General features: G+C 42.7%; 1 protein-coding gene and 1 long non-coding RNA gene across 4 annotated transcripts in view; one reads left to right on the top strand and one right to left on the bottom strand.

Moving 5' to 3' along the window:
- The window catches only part of LOC127573512 (uncharacterized), a 64,926-nt gene extending 43,811 nt beyond the window's left edge, over positions 1-21,115 (bottom strand). The window contains exons 1-3 of one of the 2 annotated variants that reach the window (XR_007956779.1): positions 21,046-21,115; positions 19,610-19,903; positions 16,227-16,937 (exon numbers count right to left, since the gene is read on the bottom strand). This is a non-coding gene — a long non-coding RNA (uncharacterized LOC127573512). Of the gene's footprint in view, positions 1-16,132; positions 16,938-19,609; positions 19,904-21,045 lie in introns of those variants that run through there. The other variant, XR_007956778.1, reaches the window with a different exon arrangement.
- Positions 21,116-21,233: 118 nt separating this feature from the next.
- Positions 21,234-27,464, top strand: part of fmr1 (fragile X messenger ribonucleoprotein 1) — a 71,196-nt gene continuing 64,965 nt past the window's right edge. For both annotated transcript variants that reach the window (XM_052022098.1, XM_052022099.1), the window contains exon 1: positions 21,234-21,334. In XM_052022098.1, the coding sequence (XP_051878058.1) occupies positions 21,284-21,334 (51 nt within the window). In that variant the 5' untranslated portion in view covers positions 21,234-21,283. The remainder of the gene's footprint in view (positions 21,335-27,464) is intronic.

The raw sequence follows: 27,464 nt of genomic DNA, 5'->3' as shown, positions 1-27,464 counted from the left end.
CCTGGTGGTCATCCACCCAATAGTATCCAAAACGGTAAAGACACCTACGTTGGACTATTCTTTATTGACTACAGCTCCGCCTTCAATACTGTAATTCCAAGCAACCAAACTCTGAGACCTGGGACTCAACACCTCCCTCTGTAACTGGATCCTTGACTTTCTGACCAAGAGACTGCAATCAGTAAGGATAGGCAGCAACACCTCCAGCACGATTATTCTCAACACTGGTGCCCCACAAGGCTGTGTCCTCAGCCCTCTACTCAAGTATATAAGTATAATGACTACATGGCCAGATTCTGCTCTGACTCCATCTACAAGTTTGCAGATGATACCACCGTAGTAGGCCATATCTCAAATAACGATGAGTCAGAGTACAGGAAGGAGATAGAGAGCTTAGTGACATGCTTTCATGACAACAACCTTGCCCTCAATGTCAACAAAACAAAAGAGCTAGTTATTGACTTCAGGAAAGGGGGCGGTGTATATGCACCTGTCTACATCAATGGTGCTGAGGTCGACAGGTTTAAGAGCTTTAATCTCCTTGGAGTGAACATCACCATTAACCTGTCCTGGTCCAACCACATAGATGCCATAGCCAAAAAGCTCACCAGTACCTCTACTTCCTCAGGAGGCTAAAGAAATTTGGCATATCCCCTTTGACACTCACCAACTTTTATCAATGCACCATAGAAAGCATCCTATCTAGATGCATCACTGCTTGGTATGGCAACTGCTCTGTCCAGGACCACAAGAAACTGCAGAGATTTGTGGACACAGCCCAGCACATCACAGAAACCAGCCTCCCCACCATGGACTCTGTCCATACCACCCACCCAGGTCATTCTCTCTTCTCTCCCCTTCCATCAGGCAGGAGATACAGAGCCTGAGGGCACGTACCACCAGGCTCGAGGACAGCTTCTATCCCACTGTTATAAACTATTGAAACAGTTCCCTTATACGATAAGATGGATTCTTGACCTCACAATCTACCTTATTACGACCTGGCACCTTAGTGTCTACCTGCACTGCACTTCCTCTGTAGCTGTGACACTTTACTCTGTATACTGTTATTGTTTTTACCCTGTACTAGCTCAGTGCACCGTGTAATGAATTGACCTGTACGATCAGTATGCAAGACAAGCTTTTCACTGTACCTCGGTACAAGTGACAATAATAAACCAATACCAATGCCAAAACCACACACTTGTTATTGAGGTGAATGGCCACAGGGGTACCCTGCACTGACTGCCTATTCACTTTCCCTCCCCTGATGGTCACTCAGGTACCTGCATCCTGCAAACCTGGGTGGAACTGTCTCCCAGTAAGTCCTATCTATCATCTCCTCAGTTTCCCGAATGATCCAGAATTCATCCAGCTCCAGCTCCCTAACCCGGTCTTCAATGAGCTGTAGCCGGGTGCACTTCTCGCAGGTGTAGTCATCGGGGCACTGGAGGTCTCCCTGATTTCCAACATCCTGCAAGAGGAGCAAACCACCGCCCTGCCTGATGTTCCCAGTGCTCTGAACCGTGCAATACAAAAAAAAGAAACCTTAGCCTCTGCTCACTTACTCTGTCTCTTTACGCTGAAGCCTCTTGAGTCAAAGCCTCAAGGTCCCACTCTTGCACTGACCCACTCACACCATGGCTGCTCCCCTTGAGCTTACCTTTTTTTTTTACACATATTAACAATATTTAAGGGCTTCCTCACCTGACCCCGCCCCTCCCTCTCCAGTGCAGAAGAACCCTAAAATGTAGTCCTTCCCCACTGAGTCCTTGCGTTGGCTGCGCCCAGCTTCAGTGCGTCCCTCAGCACGTACTCCTGCAGCCTGGAATGTGCCAGTCGGCAGCTTTCCCCTACGGACATCTCACAGTGCTGGGAGACCAACGAGTTCCGGGCAGACCAAAGGGTGTCTTTCACCGAGTTGATGACCTTCCAGCAGCAGTTGATGTCCGTCTCCGTGTGTGTCCCCGGAAACAGCCCATAGATCAGAGAATCCTCTGTTACACAGCTGCTGAGGATGAACCGTGACAAGGACCCTTGCATCTTTCGCCACACCCTCCTCCCAAACCCACAGCCCACAAAGAGGTGGAGGACTGTCTCGTCCCCAGCGCAGTCCTCCCGGGGGCAGCGCGCACTTGGACTGATGTTTTAACCATGCAGGAAGGATCTGAGGTAGAATCTACAATTGAGAATTTGTTTGGAGTGTGTACAACATCCAGTTTCCACTCTACTGGTTGTAGATGCCCTTTTTGGTCAATATAACAGTTTGTATGAGATGACAAGAGAGATGGAAATAAATAGGCCATCTTCGAGTTAGCAGACTGCCACTAGTGAGGTTCCATTGGGATTAGCACTGCATTATCATCTATTCACAATTTACACCAGACAGTTACATGAAAAAACAGTGTCTAATATATTCAAAACTATTGATAATGGAGTGAGTTAGGAAAGTTTGCAGTGAAGAGGATCCAGAGTTACCCCAGGGAAAGAGGCAGTTTAGGTGCCTGGGCAAGATGGTGACAAATGAGGGAAAATGTGAAGTTATTTCTTTGGTGAGGACAATGCTTCTTAAGTTGTGAGAAACTGGTTAAGTCTTGGTGCAGCTAGGGATCTCATCTGGTTTGTGAAACATTGAGAGTAAATATGCAGTTGCAGCAAGCAGTTGGGAAGGTAAGTAGCGGTCTGCATTGCAATAATCCTGGAATAAGAAGGAAGTCTTGCAGAGCCTTTACAAAGCTTTGGTTCGACCAATGAAGTGTGTACTTTTGATCTCCACATTTAAGGATATATTCACAGTGCAGCGTAGATTCAATTGATTGTTTCTGGAGATGGCGGGATTGACTGAAAGATAGCTTGAAAAAACTTGTCCTAACATCTCTCATTTCTTTAAACTCCAGTAAGATCTCATTGAAACTCTGTGTGGGATTGAAGTGCAAATATCAAGAAGCTGTTTCCTTTAGGTGGATAAACTCAAACTAGCAACAGTCTCAGAATAAGGGTCAACCATATAGAAAGGGATTTGGAAAAATTACTTTACAGAGGTTGCAAAGCTTTGTAAATACTCAGTCATTGGGTACATTTGATGTTGAAATCAATAGGTAGAAGGATATGGAGAAAAACAGAGGCTATGGGGGTCAGGTAGGAATATTTACATGGCACAGGAGCTGCTATGATCTTGTTAAACAACAGAGTACGCTTGTGGGGCAGCTTCACCTTCTCTTGCTTCTATTTTTTGAGTTATTATGGACTAAAGATGGACAAGCTGGCAGATGGTACTAGTTCTTCAGCCGTTTCGTATTTTAGAGGATGCAGGAGATGGTGCAGATTAAGTTTGTTACTGTAGATGTTCTGACTCTAACACAATGACTCCGGCAGAAATCTCATCTCATCCCTTAAATAGAAAATTGTGGGATCAAGCATCAAAAACAGCAGCGATTTACATTTATTTTATGGACTTAATGCTCAAATTCCTAATGCACTTCAGCTGTAATCAAACAAAAATGAAGGCTAGCCAGAGAAAAGATGGGGATAAATAAAAACCTTAATCAGAGGTGAATTTTATTGAAGGAAAATTGTTTTACAGTAGTAATTCCAAAATATCTGTCTTAAACAGCTGAAAGCACAGCTGGCAAAGGGAAAGGGAAGAATGCTAAGTCAGAGTCAGAAAATTATGCCCTGGGTGGTTGCAGTGAGCTCTAGGAAGTTACAAAGAAAGGGAGAGATTGTGAAATTTGAGCAACTGGGAGCCAATATAATTCAGCAAGATGTGATAGCAGAGGGAGGCCTGATGCAGGCAATTCAGTTTTGGATGAGCTGTTTGCAGAGAAAGGAGGATAGAAAACAAGCTATGAAAGTCTTGAATCTGGAGTTGATTATTTTTACTTGTCCACAGGAAGTGAGCATTGCTGGCAGGGTTTGTTACCCATTTTTCTAACTGCTCCTGAGAAGCAGACAAACTGCCTTTTCGTACAGCTGCAATCCTTTTCATGAAGATGCCGTCACAAAATTACTTGGATGGAGATGTTCAGGATCTAAGCCCAGCAATGGTGAAGGAATTGTGATATATATGCAGGTCAGGATGGTGTATGACTTGGAGGGGATTTGCACAGGTATTTGTGTATAGGATATATCACGGCAATTTCCTACATTGTCAGGCAGATGTCAGTGCTGTAGCTGTCCTGGGATGGTTTGGCTTGAGGTATGGCTAGTGCTGGAGAGCCAGTCATCAGCACCATATCTGGGATGTTGTCTGGTCCCACAGCCTTTATGTTTAGAACAGTCAGCTATTATTTGATCATATACTGAGTGAATCAGTATTGTGTTGTGCTGTCCTCCTGCTTTTTGTGCTCAGTTTCCATGTGCTCACTTCACAGAGATTAATTTGATAAGATAAGATCTTTATTAGTCACGTACATTGAAACACACAGTGAAATGCATCTTTTGCGTAGAGTGTTCTGCGGGCATCCCGCAAGTGTCGCCACACTTCCAGTGCCAACATAGCATGCTCACAACTTCCTAACCTGTACGTCTTTGGAATGTGGGAGGAAACCGGAGCACCCGGAGGAAACCCACGCAGTCATGGGGAGAGCGTACAAACTCCTTACAGACGGTGGCCGGAATTGAACCTGGGTCGCTGGCACTGTAATAGCGCTACACTACTGTGCCTGCCTATAACTACCATGCCTGCCTACCACATTGTGTTGTGCTGTCCTCCTACATTTTGACCACTTGTTGGTCAAGGATTGTCATCAGTTGGTAGAAAGGTTACCTTTTTTCAAGGAAGCTTTGACAGCATCCTTGAAGCATTTTCTCTATCCACCTGGAAATCTCTTGATGTGATGGAGCTAAGATTAGATTACTTGTTTTTGGGCATCTGCTGTCAGGCATTCGGAAGATGTAGCCTGCCCAGTAGAGCTGGGTGAGCATAATCAGAGCCCCAGTGTTAGCAATGTTGGTCTGAGAAAGGAAGCAGATATTGCTTTGCCTATCCTGGAAATGGGTTTGAAGGGTTCTGCAGAAGCAGGGTTGTTGGTCCTTCTCCTTTGCAATGTAGACTTTGAACATCAAGAGATAATGATTTTCACCTCACTGTAAATCCAAGAACAATTCAGACAACAATGCCAATCACTGTATAGAGCCTCTTTCAAAGCTTCCGGTTTCCCCAGTTGAGCAGGATTATGCTGCATCACTCAGAAATTTGGCTGTTGTCAAGAAACTCACTGCCATTCCATGGCTGTAACACAATGACATACAAGCCATCACCTTCACCATCAGGTCCAGTTCAGACCCAATCCCTGTACACACTGGACTCAGACAATACTGTATAAGGACACCGACCCTCTCCTCAATCTTCCTCACTCAACACCAACAAGATTCCCACCTGCGTGAGTTAATCTACAGGGTGAACAGAAAACTGTTCAATGTTTCCACACCGGAACCAAGATTGTCCCAAATTTAGTCAGTGATCCACCATATACAGAGATGCTTGTGTATGTGAATATTCAGAAGCCAAGTTCTTGTTTCCTTCATTAAAGTGTACGAGAGATTGGGCCTTGGACTGAGTACACAGAAGACAAGAACACAAGAAAATAGGAGTAGGTCACCAGGCCCTTCAAACCTGCCCCACCATTCAATATGATCATGGCTGATCTATACTGGCCTGAACTCTTCTGCTGTGCCATTTCCCCATAGCCCTCAATTCTCCAATCTTTCAAATATTTATCTACCTCCACCTTAAATATTTCTAAATGATCTAGTCTCCACCATCCTCTGGGGCAGGCAATTCCAGAGACTCACTACCCTCTAAAATTTCTATGCACCTCAGTTTTAAACAAATAGCCTCTTGTCTTGTAACTATGTCCCCTTCTTCATGACAAAGGCCCCACTAATGTGCTCCTGTCACACAATAACACGTCCAATGATCAAGGCCCTGAAAATGTGGATCACTTTGCATTTCTCTGTGGTCACCTCACAACGAAGGTAATTGATGAAGAAATTCACCAGTCTCCTGTGTGTCATCGCAACCTTCAACCAAGTGAGGAAAGCAATGTTCCAAGACCAAGACTTCAAACCCAGCACCATGTTCGTCATCTTCCGAGCAATTATCCCCTTCCTTCAGAGACATGGGCAACCTACAGTGGGCGTCTCAAAAATAATCACTCAAGTGCCACTGCTGTCACTTTGAGCAAGTATGTCAATTATTTCACTGTCTCCTAGGTCTGACATGAAGTTAGCAAGATTGCCAATATGGACTGTTGCACTTCCTGCACCCAGAGAACATCATATTAATTTGAAGATACCATTAATAAAACAATCGCCTGAAGCAATAAGCAATGGTTTGCCAGAAAAACAAGACTTTGCAAAATTGATGTGTGCATGAGCTTTGCTTGTTATATATGACATGATGATATTACATCAGACAGCAGAATTACCTCCTTCTAGCTGAAGACTGTAAATGCACCTTTGAGCTGCCTTTGCCTTCAAATGATTGATCTTGTTCTGTTATACAGTTTGTGAATCTGTCACCATGAACGTGTAGGTTTCTTTTATATTACTTTTCTCGATTACTCCAACAGATAGAAATCTATAAAACATGAGTCTCCTGCTCCTGTGGATTCTTCCTAGTTTGCAGTGCGTTTAAATGCACAATCTATTTGCATGTTAACTTATGCATTGCAAAAAAGTTCCAAGGCACTTTGTAGCAGTGTTACACAGCCTAGATGCATGAAGAAATATTAGTGCATATGAGCAAGGCTTTGTTCAAAGGAGGAGAAGTAAAGAGGAGAAGCTTCATGAGTGACTCCAAGCTTGGTGCCTTGCCAGCTCAATGAAGCAATTAGTATTGAGGATGCACAGAAGCCAGTTTCAAATAAATATCCTGAAGCATCTTAAAGATGGAAAAGATTACAGAAATAGGGAAAGATGTAACCATGAACAGATTGGAAAAGAAGGATGAGATTTTTTAAAAATTGAAGTATTACTTTATCAATAGCCAGAGCAGATCAGCAAGCAGGGGTAATGGGTTATTGGAACTTCTGTGTGATTTAAGGCATTAATAATAGTTTTGGATGACCTGAAGGCTATGGAGAGTGGAACAAGAGAAGCTATCCAGGAATGAACTGGAATAACTAAGTTAGGAGTTAACAAGAAGATGGATGAGAGTTTTTCAGCAATAATTAGTCTGAGGCAAAGCTGGAATCATGGAATGTTATGGAATTGGAAAGAGGCAGTCTCACTGAGGGCATGGATCTGAGGTCTGCAGTTCGAAGAACAGTACAGCACAGGAACAGGCCCTTCGGTCCACAATGTTATGTCAAACTAATTAAGCTAATGATGCCTAATTAAACTAATCCTTTCTGCCTGGATATGATCCATATCCCTCCATTTTCTGCATATTCATGTGCCTATCTAAGAGACTCTTAAACACTTATATCGTATCTGCCTCCACATTCCAGGCACCCACCACTTCATGTTTTAAAAAAAAACTTGCCCCGCACATCTCCTTTGAACTTTCCCCCTCTCACCTTAAATGCAAGCCCTCTAGGATTAGACATTTTGACTCTGGTGGAGAAAGATACTGGCTGTCCACTCTATGTGTGCATCTCATAATTTTATAAACTTACTTGGGATCTTTCAATTATGGGTCAAAGCTTGCTGACAGTTTAGTTTCAGACGGTTGCTGGGGTGGGACATTATTGGATGAGGGAATGGAATTTGTGATGGAAACCTAATGACTTCAGAATCTTGCCAATACTGAACTGGAGAAAATGTTTGCTTATCCAGTAGTGGATATCAGGCAAACAGTGTGGCAGAGACGTCCTCTTGTAATTACACTGAAGCGACATTCAATGTTGTTGATTTCAGTGGGTGTTGAAAAAGAAGCCATCTTATAACCTTACACAGTGGGCATCAAAATGGCATCACCTCAAACACAACATGACCAATTGATCTCTTGTACTGTATAATTCTGAGATATGAAGCTATCATTGGCAGCAACATAAAATTATTGAAGAGAACAGGAATGGGTCATCTGGCTGAAGCAGACTCTGCTAATCCACAAAACCAGGGCTGATTTCTAACTCAACTCCACCTTTAACCCTATTTTCTAGTCCTTGATTTTGTCAGTATTCAAATATCTGTATAACCACTGTTGGATTCGACTGTTTAAAGTATATGTTTAACATGTATAGTGTTTAATATACCTCAAGTGGCTGTACAAGGTATAACCACTTTTTAGCTTATTGGTTCGTCCATCAGGTGAATACGTGTTTTCTCAATGGTTGGTTTTGCAACAGGTTTTCTAATTGGACTATTGTTAGCTAAGGAGTACCTCTTATCTCAGGTATAAAAGGTGTCATTTTTTGTTCTCTTGCTCTCTTCCTCCTGGTCCCAGCTCATTTTTAGTTCCTTTGTCTTGACTCATCTCCTAGTAGTAAAGCTAGTGCCATGTGCTCTGTGACTGTTTCTTTGTTTCAAACTTTTCCAATAAAACTTTGTGAAGCACCAAATTGTTTTCAACCCATTCCTGGACTCCTCTCGAAAATAACCGGATCCAACACCACAGATGAAGCATCTACACCCATCCTGGTGAAGAATTCTAAAAATTCACCATGCTGAGAAGTGAAATCTCTTGTCTTCTTAGCCCTCACCCTGAATTTGTCACCACTTAATTATGAACTATACAGCCAGAGGAAGTGCCTTCCAGTATCTGCCCTGTCAAACCTTCTAAGGATGCAGTACATTTCAATAAAATTGACTCTCATTCTTTTAAACTCCAGGGAATGTAGCTCTAGTCTGCTCAATCTCAATTCAGACAAATTGATTACAGATCGCAGGAATCAGTCCAGTGAACTTACGCAGCGTTTTCTCCAAGGCAATCTCTGTGTGTCAGCCAGGTTTTTCCATCTGCCACGTGGACTTTTCAGTAGAAATGAAATTGCTTTTATTGGATTACACTGGACTTCAGTGTCTAGAAACTAGCGTTCACCTATTTTTTGATGTGTTAAACAGTCACTGTGTGTGGCACTCGCACACAGTTGAGTGACCCACAAAATAAAAGGGCTAAGGTGAAAAGCTCTGGTGAGAAAAAAAATAATTACAATAGTTTTCATGCAGTGAAACTTTACCTGAAGGTTCTCGGTAACAGTGGCCTGCAGGGATTACAGCATCGCAAACTGATGGGAAGAGAGTCAGGATTTGGAGAACCCTTTCCATGGCAGTCACAGAACAGCTGTGTAAAAGACTGTCACAGAGGCAGAAAACACATGGTGGGTGGGGAATGCACAGTACCATCCTGGGTGGTTCCCACTTGATGGCCTGGTTCCCTTATACGATGAGATGGACTATGACCTCACGACCTACCTTGTTGTGACCTTGCACCTTATTGCACTGCACTTTCTCTGTAGCTGTGACACTTTGTACTGTTATTGTTTTTACCTGTACTACATCGATACACTCTGTACTAACTCAATGTAACTGCACTGTGTAATGAATTGACCTGTACGATTGGTATGCAAGACAAGTTTTTCACTGTACCTTGGCACAAGTGACAATAATAAACCAATACCAATACTATGCTTGTGTTACAAGCAGCCCAAAGCTATTGCAAATTACAGGCCCATCAAGGGGGTTGTGATTGCACACCTTGTAAGGAGTGCATAATATTGAGATGTCGTGACCTTTGCTGGTGCTACTTGTGGACAAAAGTGCAGCACAGAAAAATGAATCTGGCAGAGGTTGCAGCTAACATACTGATGTCCCCGTGGGGCTCGTTTATTCACAGATCTTTGCTGATTTGCCACAGGGTTTGCTCTTTTCTTTAAACTGTGAATGCATAAAAGCACGCTGTGCATCACAACTTTTAACAGCCAATTTTCGTTGGTACAGGAATGAATGGCTGCTGCAGATCAGATGATGACACTAAACAAACATCAGACACCCCAAGGTGAATTCTCCCACAAGTGCCCAGGCCATTCCTCTGATGGCTGCTATTCAACCCGGAAATGAACACTTGCACAACACAGCCAAAATATGTTCAAGTTGGCTCTATTTCAAAGCACAGATGTCCTTTGTATTAATTTACAAATACTACAGACTGTAGTTCCTCCAATTTGCTATTCTTAATGATAACTTGCATTTATAAAGCAGCTGCTGCATAGTAAAACACTCAACGAATTTCACACAACTAACGACAAGCAAGAATTGACAACAAACTTCTTCAAGAGCCTCTGCTGACGAGTTACTTTTGAAAGCATTTGGTTACTTGTGATATCACTGATGTTTTAACAGGTGCTTGATGAATTTAGGACTGCAGACAATTGCCTTTGATACTCCAATATCCCAAATAGATTAGGTCACAATGTTAAGATCAAATAACGAAGAAATGGCAACAGAAATGCTTGTCAACTAATCATGAATTCTCTTTAGACTTCACATAAGTATAAGTAAAATTAATATATTAAGCTAATATAGAAAGAAATGGGCACATCCACTTTTCTTTCCTCCCTCTTTAAGACACACATTAAAATCTTTCTTGACTTAACCTTCAAGTTTATTGTCATAGGTGTACATAGAAAGAGTATAAATGCCATGAAAATTAGCTTTCTGCAGCAATAGCAACACAGTACATTACCCTAAACCTGACTTTGAATGTCTGTCCTAATAATTCCAAGTGCAGTAGATGTTAAATTTTGCTTGATAACATGCGACAAAGCAAATTGGGTTGTAAGGTGCTATGTAAATACAAACTGGTATTGCTCTCCACAATCTCGGACATCCCAAAATCCTTTAGAGCTAACAAAGTGTTTTTCATGTGTGTAATATGGGTAAGACATCAGCTAATTTGCATTGAGCAAACTCCTATAAACAGCAATGTGATAGTGACCAAATAATGCATATTTTTGTGACTATTAATGGTTATGGGACAAACATTAGCCAAGACACAGTGAGCGCAGTGGGAACTTCTGTGAACATGAGATACACAGGATCTTAGTTTAACCTCAGAGACAACTGTGCCCCTCAATCAGCACTGTACTGGAGAATCAGTCCAGATGTTGTGCCCAAGTCTTACGAGTGGAATTTGAATTATATTATTTTTACATACTTAACTATTAAGCTTCAACAATATTGTTGCATTATCCCATTGCACAGAAATTCACAAGTGTTACGGACTCAGTGAAAGTCCCTTTAAGATAGAGAGTCTGTGTGTATGTGTGTATGGGGCGTGCTTACGTCAATAGAAGATAAAGGACGTAATGACGTTGCTGAAGAAGTCAGAAGGAGAGAGAGAGAGAAGGGAGAGAGACACCAGCCTGCTTGTTTTCTCTATCGATGGATGAGAAACAATAACTGTGTTTGCCACTGAAATCCATGTATGGAAGTTGGAAGTAATCCGGTGGAGTTCACTTTGTTGCTGACCTGTAGAAGGAAACAGGTATTTGTGTGTGGACGACCACGATTCGGATGCTTTTCGGGGTGAGGAAGTCACTACCGAGTAAACCCTGAAGTGTCGTTTGGGGTTCCATCGTGGAACATTTGGATTTCGTATTTACTCTCCCTATGTTCTCTACATCTACGTCTTATCTTCTGACAACTGTGGTTGTTGAAGAAGCCCTTGCTCATGTTTCACCTTATGGCTTGCGGAACTGAACTTTAAGAACCATTCCAGAACTGGGAGTTTTGGACTTTGCCACACCCACACACACACACGAAGAGTTTAGTTTTGGGGTTAACGTTCGAGGTTTAACATTTTTGAATTCTAACATACTAACATTTTTACTTTTATTTTACGTATTATCATAAGTAGTAATTAATAAAATAGTTTTTAACACTAAATCATGCCGTGTGTTTCTTTTGTTGCTGGTTTGTGACAAAAGTGATAGTTCTACTTATCATCAGCCATGTCAGCTGTGGCTTGGTTGGTAGCACTCTTTCTTCTGGGTTAGAAGGTGGAACTTCAGAGCAAATTCTAGGCTGCCCTCTAGTGCAGTAGTTGGAGTTTGGAAATGAGTTTGCTTGGAATTATAGTAGTGAAGGCAGAGCTGTAGTCAATAAACAATAGTCTTACATAGGTGTATTTACTGTCTAGATGCTCCAGAGATGAGTGTGGGGCCAGGGAGAAAGCGTCCAGCATGGACCTGTCTCGGCCACATGCAAATTGCAGGGGTCAAGGTTTTCTGCGGGGTTGGAGTTAATGCTGCCATGACCAGCCTCTCAAATCACTTTATGATGGTGGATATCAGAGCCACCCGGCGGTAATCATTAAGGCACGTTACCTTGTTTTTCTTAGATACTGGGATGGTAGTGGTCTTCTTAAAGCAGCTGGGAACCTCAAATTGAAGCAGGGAGAGGTTAAAAAAGTATGCAAATACCCTGCCAGCTGATCTGCACAGGACCTAAGGACATGGCCAAGGATACCACCCGGGCCAGATGCTTGCCGGGGATCTACGCTCCGGAACACTGATCTTATGTCTGCAAAGGTGACTGTGGGTTCAGGTGCATTGGAGGCTGTCGGGGTGGGTGGTGACATTCCAATCCCCTTCTGTTCAAAATGTGCATAGAATAGGTTATGCTCGTCACGACGGGATGCACTGTTGTTGGCGATGCTGCCCGGCTTAGTTTTGTAGCCCAATGATACATACATGATGCTATGTGCCTGTGATACTGCTGCAAGTAAGTTTTTCCTTGCAACTGTCCATACATGCATGTGCATATGACAATAAACTCAAACTTGACTTTGACTTAACTGGCTATAAGATACTATAGTCCTGGGTGACGAAAAGCACTCCTAAAATGAAAGTCTTTCGTTTTCTATAATTGACTTATGACTAACAGCTCAGAGCACAGGGAGGGAAGGAAACTATAGAAACATAGAAAAACAAGAGTGGGAATAAGCCACTTTGAGCATGCTCTGTCATTCTATGCTGATATGATTCATGGCTGAAGTTATTCCTGGTTAATCTTCTGAACCAGTAAATAGAGGAAAATATGACAACTATTTTTATTTAATATTTTAAAATGTAGGTGGCTATAAATACCCTTTTAGCTGTATAATGCAGTGAGATATTTAACACCACAGACAAAGGATAGAATTACTAACATTGTATCATGGGACTTTTCAACATCAGCACAAGTAAACTTAAGAAACAAAACAACTGAACAAGGGATTACAGAATTCCCTGGAGCAAGCAACTAGGGAATTCAAAAATACTTGCCCTGGAAAATTTAATTCACACAGTATATAAGCTTAATAGCAAGTACCACAAACAAACCACATTTTAGTCACGTAATGTGGAATTTATAAGAATAATCTGTTGGCAGCTCTATTCAATATGTTGGAGCTAAACTGTAAAATGAACAATTATCTTCCACAGCATTTACTAAAACTCCAGGTTAAAAAAACCAGGGTAGGACAATAGGAGATGGAATTTGGTGTTGACAAATGTGAACCCATCCAACGAGGAACGAAGAAAGCTATACCCGAGTATTACATAGTATAGTGCCAGACTATTTAATTAATTAGTACTAATGCTTATACTCCACACACACACATTCATACATTTGCCTCACCTCAGCTTTCAAGCATATCTGATCTACTTATCCAGATTTCTTTTTTAAACATGAAGACTATTTGCTTTAAGGTAAGAACTGCTGTGCACAAATGTACTGACAAGGTTTGCCTATGTTACAGAAGTCCGAAATGAAACCTAGTGGTGATACTTCGGGTTGGTGAAGAAAAAGAACTTTCATCCGAAATAATTTCAACCTTTCCAAGTTGTATCAGAATTAGCAGGTACTGCTGAAAGAACGTCAACATTAACTCTTTTTCTCTCTCCATGGATGCTTCCTGACCCGTTAAGTATTTCTAACATTCTCTTTCATTTCAGATTGCCAGAAACTACAATGCTTTATATCTCGGCATCTTTTTCCCTTTCTCCTCTGTCAACATTCATTTCCTTTAACTTGCATCCCATCAAGACAGATCACACGTTTCTAAAAAGCCTTCGCTATCCTCTGTCATTCAATCTCTCCTGGTCTCCATCCTATTACAGGCATTCCCCTTGTTCTATACATCCCTACCCCAACTCTGCAAGTTAAAACATGTTTGATTTTAAGTTTTCCAGCCCTGATGAAAGGTCTTTGACCTGAAATATCATTTGATTCTCTTCCCATAGATGCTGCTTTATCTGCTGAGTACTTCCAGCAATTTTATTTCACATTCCAATCATCTGCAGTGTTTAGATTTTCAACAATATCCATTTATTTAATCATTACAACCTTATTTGGTAATTGGTTTATTCTTGTCCCATGTACCAAGATACAGTGAAAAACTTTGTTATGCATGTGATCCATGCAGATCATTTCAAAACAAGTACATCAAGGTAGTACAAGGGAAAAGCAATAACAAAATGTCAAATGTAGTGTTACAGTTACAGAGAGAGTGCAGTGCAGGTAGATGATAAGGTGCAAGGGCCATGATAAGGTAGACTCTGAGGTCAAGAGTTCATCTTTATAAGACTCTTGAACGAACCTCTTGTATGATAACAGTGGGATAGAAGCTCTCCTTGAACCTGGTGGTACATGTTTTCAAGTTTTTGTATCTTCTGCCACATGGAAGGGGGAGAAGAGAGTATGTCCGGGGTGGGTGGGGTCTTTGATTATGTTGGCTGCTTTACTGAGGCAGCAAGAAGTGTAGACAGGGTCCATGGAGGGGAAGCTGGTTTCAGTAATGAGCTGAGCTATGTCCACAACTCTCTGCAGTTTCGTGGTCACGGGCAGAGCAGTTGCCATACCAAGCCGTGATACATCCAGATAGGATGATTTCTATGGTGCATCAATAAAAATAATGTAAACAGGAACATGTACACTGCATGCCTTCTCGAAGTCAATGACCAGCTCTTTTAGGTTGCTGACACTGAGGAAAAGGTTAGCAAAACAAAAGACTGTAGATGCTGGAGCCTTGATGAAAAACGCAATGATGCTGGAGAAACTCAGCAGGCCAGGTAGCATCCATGGAGAAAAGCAGGTGGTCAACGTTTTGGGTCAGGACCCTTGTACCTCTTGAACCCGTGCGGAACTCAACAGTTTCATAAATTTTGCCACTAATTTTCACCCTGCTCTCCAATTCACTTGAACTATCTCTGACACCCCTTCTCTCCTTCCTCAATCTTTCCATCTCAGGAGATTCCTTATCCACTGACGTCTTCTACAAACCCACTTGATGCCCACAGCTACCTCGATTACAGCTCCTCCGACCCTGTCTCTTGCAAGGACGCTATCTCTTTTTCTCAATTTCTCCGGCTCTGCTCCATCTGCTCCCATGATGAGGATTTCCACTCCAGGACATCCAAGATGTCCAACTTCTTTTCTAACCGTGGCTTCCCCCCAGCTGTATCTCTGCCATTTCCTGCACCTCCACTCTCACCCCACCCCTCCCAGACCCAAAAGGGATAGGGTCCCCCTTGTCCTCACATTTCATCCCACCTGCCTACGTATCCAAAACATCATTCTCTGTCACTTCTGCCATCTCCAACGGGACCCCACCGACAAGCATATCTTCCCCTCCCCACCCCTTTCTGTCTTCCGCAGGGACCATTCTCTCCACAACTCCCTAGTTCACTCCTCCCCCCCCACCCATCCCACTCCCACCCCAGGGATTTTCCACTGCTCCTGCCATAGGTGCAACACCTGCCCCTACACCATCTCCAATCCAGATACCCAAACAGTCCTTTCAGGTGAGACAGAGTTTCAGGTGAGATAGAGACCTGCATCTCCCTGTGGCCAGTCATATTAACTCCCCCTCACACAATACCACAGATATGACAGTCCTCAGCTTCCTCTACTGCCAGGACAATTCCAAGCACAAACTCATTTTTCTCTTTTTCCGTTTTGGAACCTTTCAGCCTAACGGCATGAACATTGAATTCTCCCACTTTAGGTAATCCCCACCCGCTTCCCCACAAACCCCCCCCCCCCCCCCCCCCCCACCACCATGCTTCTTCTCTTCTTCCTTTTCCTATGTCTTCTTTCTACCTTTTTTTTTCCCCTCTCGCTCCTCACCTTTGACCCATCTCCTAGTGGATCTACCCTCCCCTCCTCCCCCGCACCTGCCCATCACTATCTCTTACATCTACCTATCACCACCCTGTGCCCACCCCACCTCCCCTCTTTTGTCCACCTATCACTGCTCTGCTTTTCCCTCCTATATATTGAGCTGCCCCTTTTCCTACCTTCAGTCCTGAAGAAGGGTCCTGACCCGAAACGTTGACTGCCTGCTTTTCTCCACAGATGCTGCCTGGCCTGCTGAGTTCCTCCAGCATCACCGTGTTTTTCATTGAAGAAAAGGTTGCCATCGTGATACTGTGCCACTAGGCATGCTCTGACTACTCGTTATTTGAGATTCAGCCCACTAAATTTGCAAACTTTTTAGAGCAGACTCTGACCACGCAGTCATGAGTGTATAGAGAGTAGGGGGCTGAGGTCACAGCCTCATGGGGCACCAGTATTGAGGATAATCATGGCAGATGTGTTGCTGCCTATCCTTACTGATTGCGGACTGTTGGTCAAGAAGTCAAGGATCCAGTTGCAAAGGGAGGTGTTGCGTCCCAGGCCTTGGAGTTTGGAGATGAGATTGCTTGGAATTATAGTACTGAAGGCAGAGCTGTAGCCAATAATCAATAGTCTAAAAGTGTCTTTACCGTCTAGATGCTCCAGAGATGAGTGCAAGGCCAGGGAGATAGTGTCTACCATGGACCTGTTTCAGTGGTAGGCAAACTGCAGTTGGTCGAGGTTGCCTGGGAGGCTGGAGTTGATGTGTGCCATGACCAGCCTCTCAAAGATGATGGTGGATGTCAGAGCACTGGGTGGTAGTCATTAAAGCACATTTCCTTATTTTTCTTGGGTATCGGGATGATAGTGGTCTTCTTCAAGCAGGTGGGAACCTTGGATTGAAGCAGGGAGAGGTTAATAATGTCTGTAAGTATCCCGCCAGCTGATCTAGACTTTGTACTCTAAGTGTCTGTTCATTTCCCCTTAGAATATATTGAATCTCTGCGCCTCTGCCACACTCATACGTAGAGAATTCCAAAGAGTCATCACCCTCTGATAGAAGAAATGTCTCCTCATTATCTGAAATGGGTGACTCAAAGTCAAATTTATTGCCATTTGCACAAGTCCACGTGTGCACAGGTGCAATGAAAAGCTTACTTGCAGCAGCATCACAGGCACATAGCATCATATAAGCAGCATTCATTAAAAAAACATAAATTAAACATAAATTATTTGCAATTTTTACAAGAAAGAACACAATTAGAACAAAATAAATGTCCATTTTAGTGCAAAGTGGTCATAGTGTTGCTAAAGTGTAGTGATTAGGGTTTTGCCTGTTGGTTCAAGGACCAAATTGTTGAAGGGAAGTAGCTGTTCCTGAACCTGGTGGTGTGGGACTTCAGGCTTCTGTACCTTCTGCCTGATGGTAGCTGCGAAAAGGTGGCATGGCCTCGATGGTGGGGATCTTTGATGATGGACTTCTTATGCCCCCGTTCTGGGTACCCAACTGAGAAAAAAATCCTTTCAGCATCCACCCCATCAATCCCCTTCAGTATCTTATGCATTTCAGTTCGATATCTTCTCATTTCCACTCAACTTTTCTGCATTGGTCAATCACGTCATCCCAGGAATTAATCCAGTAAACCTTCTCTGCATTACCCGCTATGCAAATGCATCCTTCCTTTAAAATGAAGACTAGAATTGCACGCAATACCCCAAGTGTGGTCTCATTTGTAAAGTTGCATCAGAATTTCCTCACGTTTATACGCCTTATCCCTTGCATAAAGGCCAATATTCCATAAGCCAATGTCATTTCTTGCCACTTCTGCAAGCAAACTTTGGGTTTCATGCTTTTGGACTATCTCTGTACTGAAACAATTTATAGTCTCACTCCACTTAAATAATAGTTCGCTTTTTAATCCTTCCTTCCGAAGTGAATAACCTTGCATTTTCCCACATTATCTGCCAACTTCCTTCCCATTCACTTAATCTTTCCACAGTAAAGATCCAATAATCCTCTATCCAAAATCCCAAAGGTTCAACATCTGGTTCCTTCGCTCTCTTTAACACATTAGGACTCAGTTCCCACACTCCATTTCATATACAGGGAGCCCTGGATCCATGCCCCCTTCCAACACACCGAGGTCCAGTTCCCATGCTTCGTTGAAACTCACTGGTTGGGTTTCCCACTCTCCCTTGAAACTCATCTGGTTGTTTTCCCCACATTTCTTTGAAACTTACCCGGGCCCCGTTTCCAGCACTCCCTTTATGCTTACCAGACGCACACAAAAATGACAGTGAATTAAATGTATGTTGTTGTATTGATAGGGAATAGCTTCCAACAGAATGGGAAATCTGTTTGTCCAGCACCACGAAGGTCCCAAGTGTGTTAGATTAACAGTGTTTTCCCTTTGCATGCTCTTACTAACACAAGTTACTAACCCACCGATCTTTGCATCTTCAGAAAACTTGGCTCCAGTGCATTCAGTCCCTTCATCCAAGGAATCATATTTTAAAAACAGTTCAGACTCTAGCAAAGATCCCTACACACCCCAATACTTAATGATTGCCAATCCAAATAAGAAAGAAACTGCTGGAGTAACTCAGTGGGTCGAGAGCCATTTATGGGGGGAAAGGAATTGTCGTATTTCAGGTTGAGACCCTGCATCAGGACAGATAACTCCCTTCCCCCCACACCACAGATGCTGCTCAACTCGCTGAGTTCTTCCAGCAGTTTGGTTTATTGCTCCAGATTCCGGAATCTGCAGTCTTGTGTCTCCAAAACTGACTAATTTCTCTTTAAGTTAGCCATTCCCGTATCCATCCCAAGTGCCCTTATCTTGTGCAGTCACCTTTTTGTGTGGTATCTTCAGACATATTATCAAATAAAAATTGGCAACAAGCTACATAAGGAAATATTCAGATGGATAACCAAAAGTTGGTCAAAAAAAGATGGATTTTAAGAAATAGCAGAAGGAAGGAAAAAGAAGAGGTTGAGGATCAGAGAGTTTCAGGGAGGGAATTCCAGACTGGATATTTTCAGATACAGACACAAGAGAGACTGCAGATGCTGGAAATCTGGAGCAATACACACAAACTGCTGAAGGAACTCAGAAGGTAAGGCACATCTATGGAGGGAAATGGACAATGTTTCAGGTCAAGACCCTTCATTAGGACCCTCACAGGACCCTTCATTCATCAGGACTTTCACAGGACCCTTCATTCATGAGTCCTGATGAAGGGTCTTGGCCGGAAACGCCGACTGTTCATTTCCCTCCAAAGATGCTGCCTGATCCGCAGAGTTCCATTTACAGATACAGACTAACAAATAGGTTCCATTTTTACAGACGCCCATAAGCCGATTTTGTCCGCCAGATGGAAAATACACAGAAATCACTCGATATGGTAACCACACCACGACAGTTTTGTAATGAGTGGCATCAATACATAAGAAAGAACACTTACTAAAAGTGGAGAGAAATAAGAAACTAGTTCTGCCATTTGTAGAAACGAACGTATGTACATATATAAGACATTTGAATTTATTAATATTATGGTGGCTCACTCATATGTAGTAGGGGTGTCCATAAGTCAGGCATTCATAAGCCGGGGATAGCCTGTATCGACACAGGGAGGGCCCTGGAGCAATCCAAAAACATGATTCAGAATTCTTTTTAAACAGAGGTACAAGAACAATTCCTATGCATCAAAAATCTGCAGATGTTGGAGATCTGAAAGGTCTGATGAAAAATCTGGACTTGAAACAACAATTGTTTCTCTGTCCAGAGATGAATCTGAAATGTTGGAAATCAAAAATGAAAACAGAAAATGCTGGAATACTCAACAGTTCAGGATGTATCTGTGGAGAGAAGAATCAGAATTAATGTTTAGTTCTTTCATCACATTGATCTCGCAAACAAATGTTACTGAACCAGAAGTGAAATCAGGTCAAAAGGAATGGGGTTGATGGATGAAGGGGACATGTTTCATGTTAGGAATAACCTCAATTTTCAAACCATAGCAGCCTGGCTAGCATTGTAATCCAAGAATGGCAGTAACAAAGACATGGATGAGGACCTCAGCAGTAGGAAGGCTGAGACAAAGTCAGGGGGGGAATAATCCAGAGAGGGAGATGAGAGGTCTTCATGAGGGCATGAAAACAAGGTCCAAAGTTCAACTCAAATAAAGTGCATAAAGGTGCAATTGCTCCCATCTCTTGGATTATTTTCAAATATGCAGATAAAATGCACTACTTTAAAAGAAGAAAAAGAATGGAGTATTTATGGGTTTCAACTAATTTGAGACACGCATGAGAATGAAACGTGACCCAGGGTCAGAGGGTGAGCCACAGTGGACAGGGCAGGTACGGGCTTGAAGATGTTATCTCAAATTAATTTATTATTGTCACATGTACCGAGGTACAGTGAAAATCTTGTTTTCGCATGGCATCCATACAGATCATTTCATCACATCAAGGTAGTACAAGGAAAATGCAATAACAGAATGCAAAATATAGTAATATATATTATATTGCAACCTCCGTATAAATTCCCCAACTCACGTCCCTACAGCGGATTCGAACCCATCCCTCCTCACTGCAGACTGAGCGGGAACAAGAGCGGGAGCCCAGCCTGCAGCAGTAAGCGGAGAGGGAGGTTGGGGGGGGTAGCCCCGCCCCGTGGCCATGGCAACCGGCCAGCCCACCAACCCGTGGCGGTGCATCAAGTCGTGCCCACCCGCTGCACTGTGATTGGTCTGCCCGGATGACAGGCAGGCCATCGCCTCTCGCTATTGGCTTGCCCTCCGATCAATCCCTCTCTAAACGCTAAATCCCGCCCCAACGTCTATACACCCCCCCGCGAACGCGTGCGGTTGGAACGGATTAATTTTTCTTTTCCGTCCGGTGGAAGGCGGGACCGGGTTAAAACGTCGCACCGAGCGGGGGAAGAAACAAGAAGAAAAAAAAATCTATATCTGGGGGGGGAAAAAAAAGAAAACAACCTTGATTTTAAAATAACTCGCGAACACGGGCGGGAGCCAAGGCGTCCGACGAACCAACGGTCGCCGTGCGCGCCGCGCGTACGTATTACGTGCGCGCCGCGCGTACGAGGGGGGAGCCGGCGTCCGACGAACCAACGGCCGTGCGTGCGCGCGCGCGAGAGAGACCGGGGGGGGGGGGTGGACGCGGACGCGGAGGCGGGAGCGCGCCCGGGCCCAGAGTGCACCTGGCACGGCCAAGATGGAGGATTTAATGGTGGAGGTGCGCGGCTCCAACGGAGCGTTTTACAAGGTGAGCGGCGGCGGCCGCGGCTGCTTCCCGCGTCCCCTCCCTCCCCTACAACCCCCCACCCCCGCCCGTCCCTCAAACATCCCCCTTCCTTCCCTCCCCTCCCTCAGCTCCGAGCGGTGTGTGTGTCTGTGGGCGGTCGGGCCCGGGGCCTCGGCTCCTCCTGTTTCTCCCCCCCCTCCCCCCCCCCCCCCTCACCCATCACCTGCCCTGGGTGCCGGAGACCCCACGCCCACCCCATCCCCTGGCCGGCAACGTCTGGCAGACCACTCACCCTCCCTCGTCTGGCTCCCCTCGGGACCTTGGCTGCTGACCAAGACCCAGTCCCCTTTGTGTTTACACTCTGTTCCCAGGCGCCTTCTCCTCATTGTGTGTGTGTGTGTCGGGGAGACGCTCACCTGAGAGGGAAGAGAAATAAAACCATGCTGAGGAAATACTCAGCATCTTTTCATCTGGATGGAGACTGGGTGCAGACACAGCCATCCAGTGAATTGCTTCTGGTCGGATGTGACTGTGTGCAGTTTTACACCGCCTGTGAAAAGAGCCTCATGCTTTTGCACTGTTGACCTCCCAGCCTTGCCTTTCCACCCTGCCGCAGATTACACTGTACGTTAATCATGGCCAAGTTTTCAAGGTGTTGTAGTCTTAGATCAGGTAAAATGATATTCTGACCAAAGTCATTTTTCCCTCCCTGCCTTTTCTGTGTTCGAAGTTCAGCAATGAGGAAATATTGGCCTGACAGACTGGAGTTGCTTACTTTGAACAGATGTTGAGGAGATTTTTAAGAGGGGTGTATATAATGTATTAAGGGATTAAATGTTGTGAACAGGATGGTTTCTTAAAGTCATTTTTCCCTCCCTGCCTTTTCTGTGTTCGAAGTTCAGCAATGAGGAAATATTGGCCTGACAGACTGGAGTTGTTTACTTTGAACAGATGTTGAGGAGATTTTTAAGAGGGGTGTATATAATGTATTAAGGGATTAAATGTTGTGAACAGGATGGTTTCTTCCTCTTCCCCCCCCCCCCCCCACCCAAAATATCAGAGAGATCAAAATCTCAGGAGCACGAATTTAAGATTAGAAAGTAAAGTACTGCAGATGCTGGAAATCTAAAATAAAACAGCGTACTGGAAATACTTGGCAAATTTAGCAGCATTTCTGGGGGGAGAAACAGAGGTTGTCTCAGGTTGATCACCTTTCATCAGGGGAATAAAGGATTCCTTTCCAGCCCCTTTTCTACCTCCATGACCCAAGTGAACAATTTTGATGACACTTTGTTTATGCTACAATTTTAAGTGTCTTTTGTGCACGTGGATGCTTATCCGTAAATAGATATTTGCTTTGGGGGGTGGAGGGATCTGCTGCTTATGCAAGGTTTAGAGTTTAGTGTGTTTATAGTATTTATGGAAACTGATTCTTGGATTGTTAACGTTGACTTAGCCTCTGTCCCAGACTGAGATTGTTCAAATAGAAGTGCAGTTTATATTTTGATCAACATGTTTTAATGAATTGTAATGGGGCCCAAATGGTGTCAGTGGAATTGACTTGTAGTTTTAATTCTCTATCTTATCCCTGATAGCAATGTGGAGTGTCTCAAGTCTACTGTAAATGAACATTTGTTTTGGATTCTCTTTACTGTTATGGCGCAAAGGAGCGCATTACTTTTTTTCCTTTAATTACAAAAATACTGAGTTATAAGATGAGTCGTAGTTATACACCATAGACACAGGCCCTTTGCTCCACCGTGTCCTTGCTGATCAACAAACACCCACTAATACGAATCCCATTCACCAGTACTTGACCTGTAGCCCTACTTGCCTTGGTAATTCAAGGGCTCAGCTCAATACTTCTTAAATGTCATTAGTAACTTCCTGAAAACTTTTTCATTATTTTACAAAGTAGATGGTTGGTAACAGTTTCTGACTCCTAAATCATGGTGCTAGTGACTGCTTCATTCCTTGTGTAGATACAAAACAGAAAATTTGAAGTTGTGCAGCAGTTTGCATTGTACTTTGTAGTGTTTTGAAATCTGAATATGGGTTCTTTTTTGGCATTATAATTCCCTGGCAAATTATATAAGATTGTGGAAAATGGCAGATGTTGGGAATGTATTCCAAAATGTAAACTAATCAGATTGAATCCTAAAGCAGCGTTCCTTTGACATAATTTATGTCCTCCCAATTCTTGTGAATCCACACCTCACTCTATGACATTTAAGCTTTCTGAATTCATATTATCATGTTCTTCCATGAGCTTGCTCGTTCCTGTCACTAATTTCCAGCCCTGTGCCCTCTTGAGGTTTCTGAACTTTATTCCTGGTCAAATTTAATCATTCCATCTTTGTCTTTTATCTTAAGCTGTCAAGACTATAAGCTCTGGAAATTACTTTCTAAATGTTGTTCCTTGTTTTTTACTTCTCTCTCCAGACACTCCTTAACCTGTTGTTCCTTGAGCTTTTGGTTATCTAGCCTGACTTTTCTTTGGACCAGCTTCAATTTTTGTTAACTCGTACTAAGCACCATCGGTCATTTTTACCTATGTTATAAATGAAAGTTGTTCTTCGTAGGCTAACTCTTGAGTATAGTATTGACAGTGCCACATTGCTGGAGATGCTCCTCTTCTTTTTGGATGCAGTGTTAAATCAAAACCTGTCTATCTGTTCAGATTGCTGTAAAAGTCCCCATTGCATTGTTCGAAGAACAGGGAATTCTTCTCGTACCTTGAACAATATTCGGTTCTCAACCAACGTGAGCAAAACAGGTTAATGTCTTTATCTCCCTTACTGTTTGTGGGACCTTGCTGTGTGCAAATTGCTTGCCACACTCGGCTGCAAAACAGTAGTGGCTAACCTTTGAAAGTAATTCATTGGCTGTGAAGTGTTGTGAGATATTTTAGGACTGAAAGACATCATGTTAATGCAAGTTTCTTTTAGCTTCCATAAAAATATTGCATGTGGAAATGATTGCATGATCTACTGTATACATTGGAATAAACATAAAATTACTAATACCAAACAAATGAAATGCACTTTAAAATTAGAGCCAATAACAGAGGAAATGCAAAGCTGTTGGAGCAATGGGTGATCAGTTCAGTACTGAATGAAAAGAAATGGTAGTGTTCGGAATTTTCATGGAAAAGGAGCTCTGAGTTAACAGAAAAACAGAACACCGAATAGAATTGGATACTTCGTTGGAACTTTGATAAAAGAAAAATGTGCAATATAGAATGAAAGAAAACACAGAAGTATCTAGATATCTGGGGTGTTTCTTCCCTTTAGTATTTATCTTTGTTTTCCGTTAATTTGTAGCTTTTCATTGGAGGAAATATTTGGAACCATTTTCAGACAAATTTATCAGCTATTGGGCAAAATCTACTTTTTGCTGATGAAATTTCTTCTGAGGCACTTGACTTTTAAAAATGAAATCGCTGCACCTTTTGATTTTTGGATGCTCATTTGCTTCTGGCTCCTGATGTCATTGTTCAATACTTCAAGGAATTTTGCAGCACAGGAGGGCATTTAATCCATCATGCCTGTGCCAGCTTTCTAGTAGAGCAACCCAACTAGACCCACCTTCCTGCTTATTTATTTTTCTTTACTACTGAGCATTTTTTTTTAACTCCTTGACTATTTATCCAATTCCCTTTGGAAAGTTATTATAGAATCTGCTTCCACCATCCTCTGGGGCATTGCATTCCAGATGACAACAATCTGCTGTCTAGAAAGAAAATTGTCCTGGTATCACTTCTTGTTCTTCACTCGGTGTGAAAGAGGCCCATTTGCAACATTGGGTTCATTTATTGTCTGAGTTGAATTATGGTCTTGCAGGCTAGTTGAATTTTTGAGAAATTGCATTGTGGGCAATCAGAAAAATGAGATTGTAGTAGGTTTAACACCAGATGTCCAACTTCATGATGTCTTTTCAAAATGATGACACTTGAGAAATATTTTAGCTTTACTACAGTACCTAGCTTAATTTTACTGTTGATTTCCCTAAAATAGAATTGAAGGAGACTTAAAAGTTTCAATGAGTTTGAGAGAGGTGTCTGCCTCTGCAAGGAAGCAATCGTAAAGTCAATGTATGTGGAACCACAGAGCCAAAACAAGTGCAAGTTAAAAGAAAGTTTTATTAGTCCCCTGTTTTAGTGAAAGACAAGCAAGATATTCTGGCACACGAGGCTAATCCCCAGTGCTAGAGATCTGAATATTGAGGAAGGGGGAGAAATTGGACTTGGCTCTGCAGAGAAAGTACCTAAGTGTTTTTGAAGATTGTAGCAAGATAGTTAAAGATGTGCAAAAGTAAAATCTGATATAAGCTAAAATTGTAACAGTTTGACAAAATACTACTGGATCGAATGAATTAAAAAGAAAAAAAAGGGAAATTAGCAATAAATGTAGCGTGGGTTCCTGGGTGGAATAGTGGGGATGAAAATCGAAGATGGTGGTTGCCATCTGGAATGCACTGCCTGAGGAAGTGGTGGAGGCAGATACAGTTACAACATTTTAAAAAGTATCTGGATGAGCACTTGAATTGCCAAGGTTTAGAAGGTTATGGTTCAAGATCTGGTAAATGGGATTAGTGTCGATAGGTACTTGAAGGTTGGCATGGACATGGTGGGCTGAAGGGCCTGTTTCTCTGTTTCAGGACAATGAAAATCTAGCTGGAATTATTTTAAAAGTCAAACAATTTGCTCTTTATTGAGGGCATTGCTTGATTTTCTGGATGAATTAAAATTGGCCAAATAACTTATTAGTATTAGGCTTTTCCCCAGGGCTGAAATGGTTGCCACAAGAGGACACAGGTTTAAGGTGCTGGGGAGTAGATACAGAGGAGATGTCAGGGGTAAGTTTTTTTACTCAGAGTGGTCAATGCATGGAATGGGCTGCCGGCAGTGGTGGTGGAGGTAGATACAATAGGGTCTTTTCAGAGACTTTTGGATAGGTACATGGAGCTTACAAAAATAGAGGGCTATAGGTAAGCCTGGTAATTTCTAAGGTAGGGACTTGGGCCGAAGGGTCTGAATTGTGCTGTAGGTTTTCTATGTTCTATTGTCCAGCAAACCTGTAAGTTGACAATTCTCTTTGCTGCCTATTTTAATATTATGATTGTTAGGTTTGTACTGGGGAAAATGGCACAGATGTAGAAAAAATATGTACTAATGACAAACATTTGCTTATGATAGTAGACAGATGGCTGGCTCTGATGGTTGCATGCTATTACAATTTTCTGCATCTAATGCAGGGTTTATTCTTTAATATATTTCCAACAATTATTTGTCAGATATACAAAGTATATATTTTTTAAAATTTTAAATTTTATTTATTGCGTGGTAACAGGCCCTTCTGGCCCAACGAGTCCGCACTGCCCATTTTAAACCCAAATTAACCTACCCGTACGTCTTTTGCAATGTGGGAGGAAACCGGAGCACCTGGAGGAAACCCACATAGACACGGGAGAATGTACAAACTCCTTACAGACAACGACGGGAATCGAACCCCGATCGTTGGTGCTGTAATAGCATCGCACTAACTGCTATGCTCCTAATATTTTATTAGGAATGCCTCTGCTTTAGTTAATGTGCAACTGAGGTTATTAATGTCAAAATGCTGTAATCAGTGGCATCGACACTATAAAGTTCAATGTCTTCTCCTGACACAATCCAGCCTGGGATGTCAGTTCAAGTAAACCTGACGTGAAAATACAGACATATCACTATGATGCATTACCATGTAAGGCTCAGTCCATTTTGTTCCCCCTTTGATATGGATGACAGTGCTTCCTTATTCTGATTTCTTTTTCCCCTCTGATGGCAGATTACCAGGTGATAGTTGGGTGTGTATTCACTTAAATACAGGCAATCACTGTCTTACACCTGCTCGGTTAACGGAAATTTGCCTTTACAGAATTCACAAATCACTGCCCAGAAACCAGAGATACAGAATAAAATTTGTACTCAAGGAATTATGTTTGATAGAAAAGTCAATAACTACAAATTTTTTTCAACTTGCATTTCTTGACACATATGTAGATGATGTGGCTTCGCACTGCAGAAAGTCATGATACAGACAGTTTTCTAGGAATGCAAACCCCCCCATAAAGTGGGAGTCACCTGTACTGTTAAAACAAGAATTTAGAT

This window comes from Pristis pectinata, chromosome 8 (assembly GCF_009764475.1).
Source record: "Pristis pectinata isolate sPriPec2 chromosome 8, sPriPec2.1.pri, whole genome shotgun sequence".
Taxonomy (NCBI): Eukaryota; Metazoa; Chordata; class Chondrichthyes; order Rhinopristiformes; family Pristidae; genus Pristis; species Pristis pectinata.
Note: the sequence above shows the minus strand (reverse complement) of the source record. Positions and strands in the feature narration are given on the sequence as shown.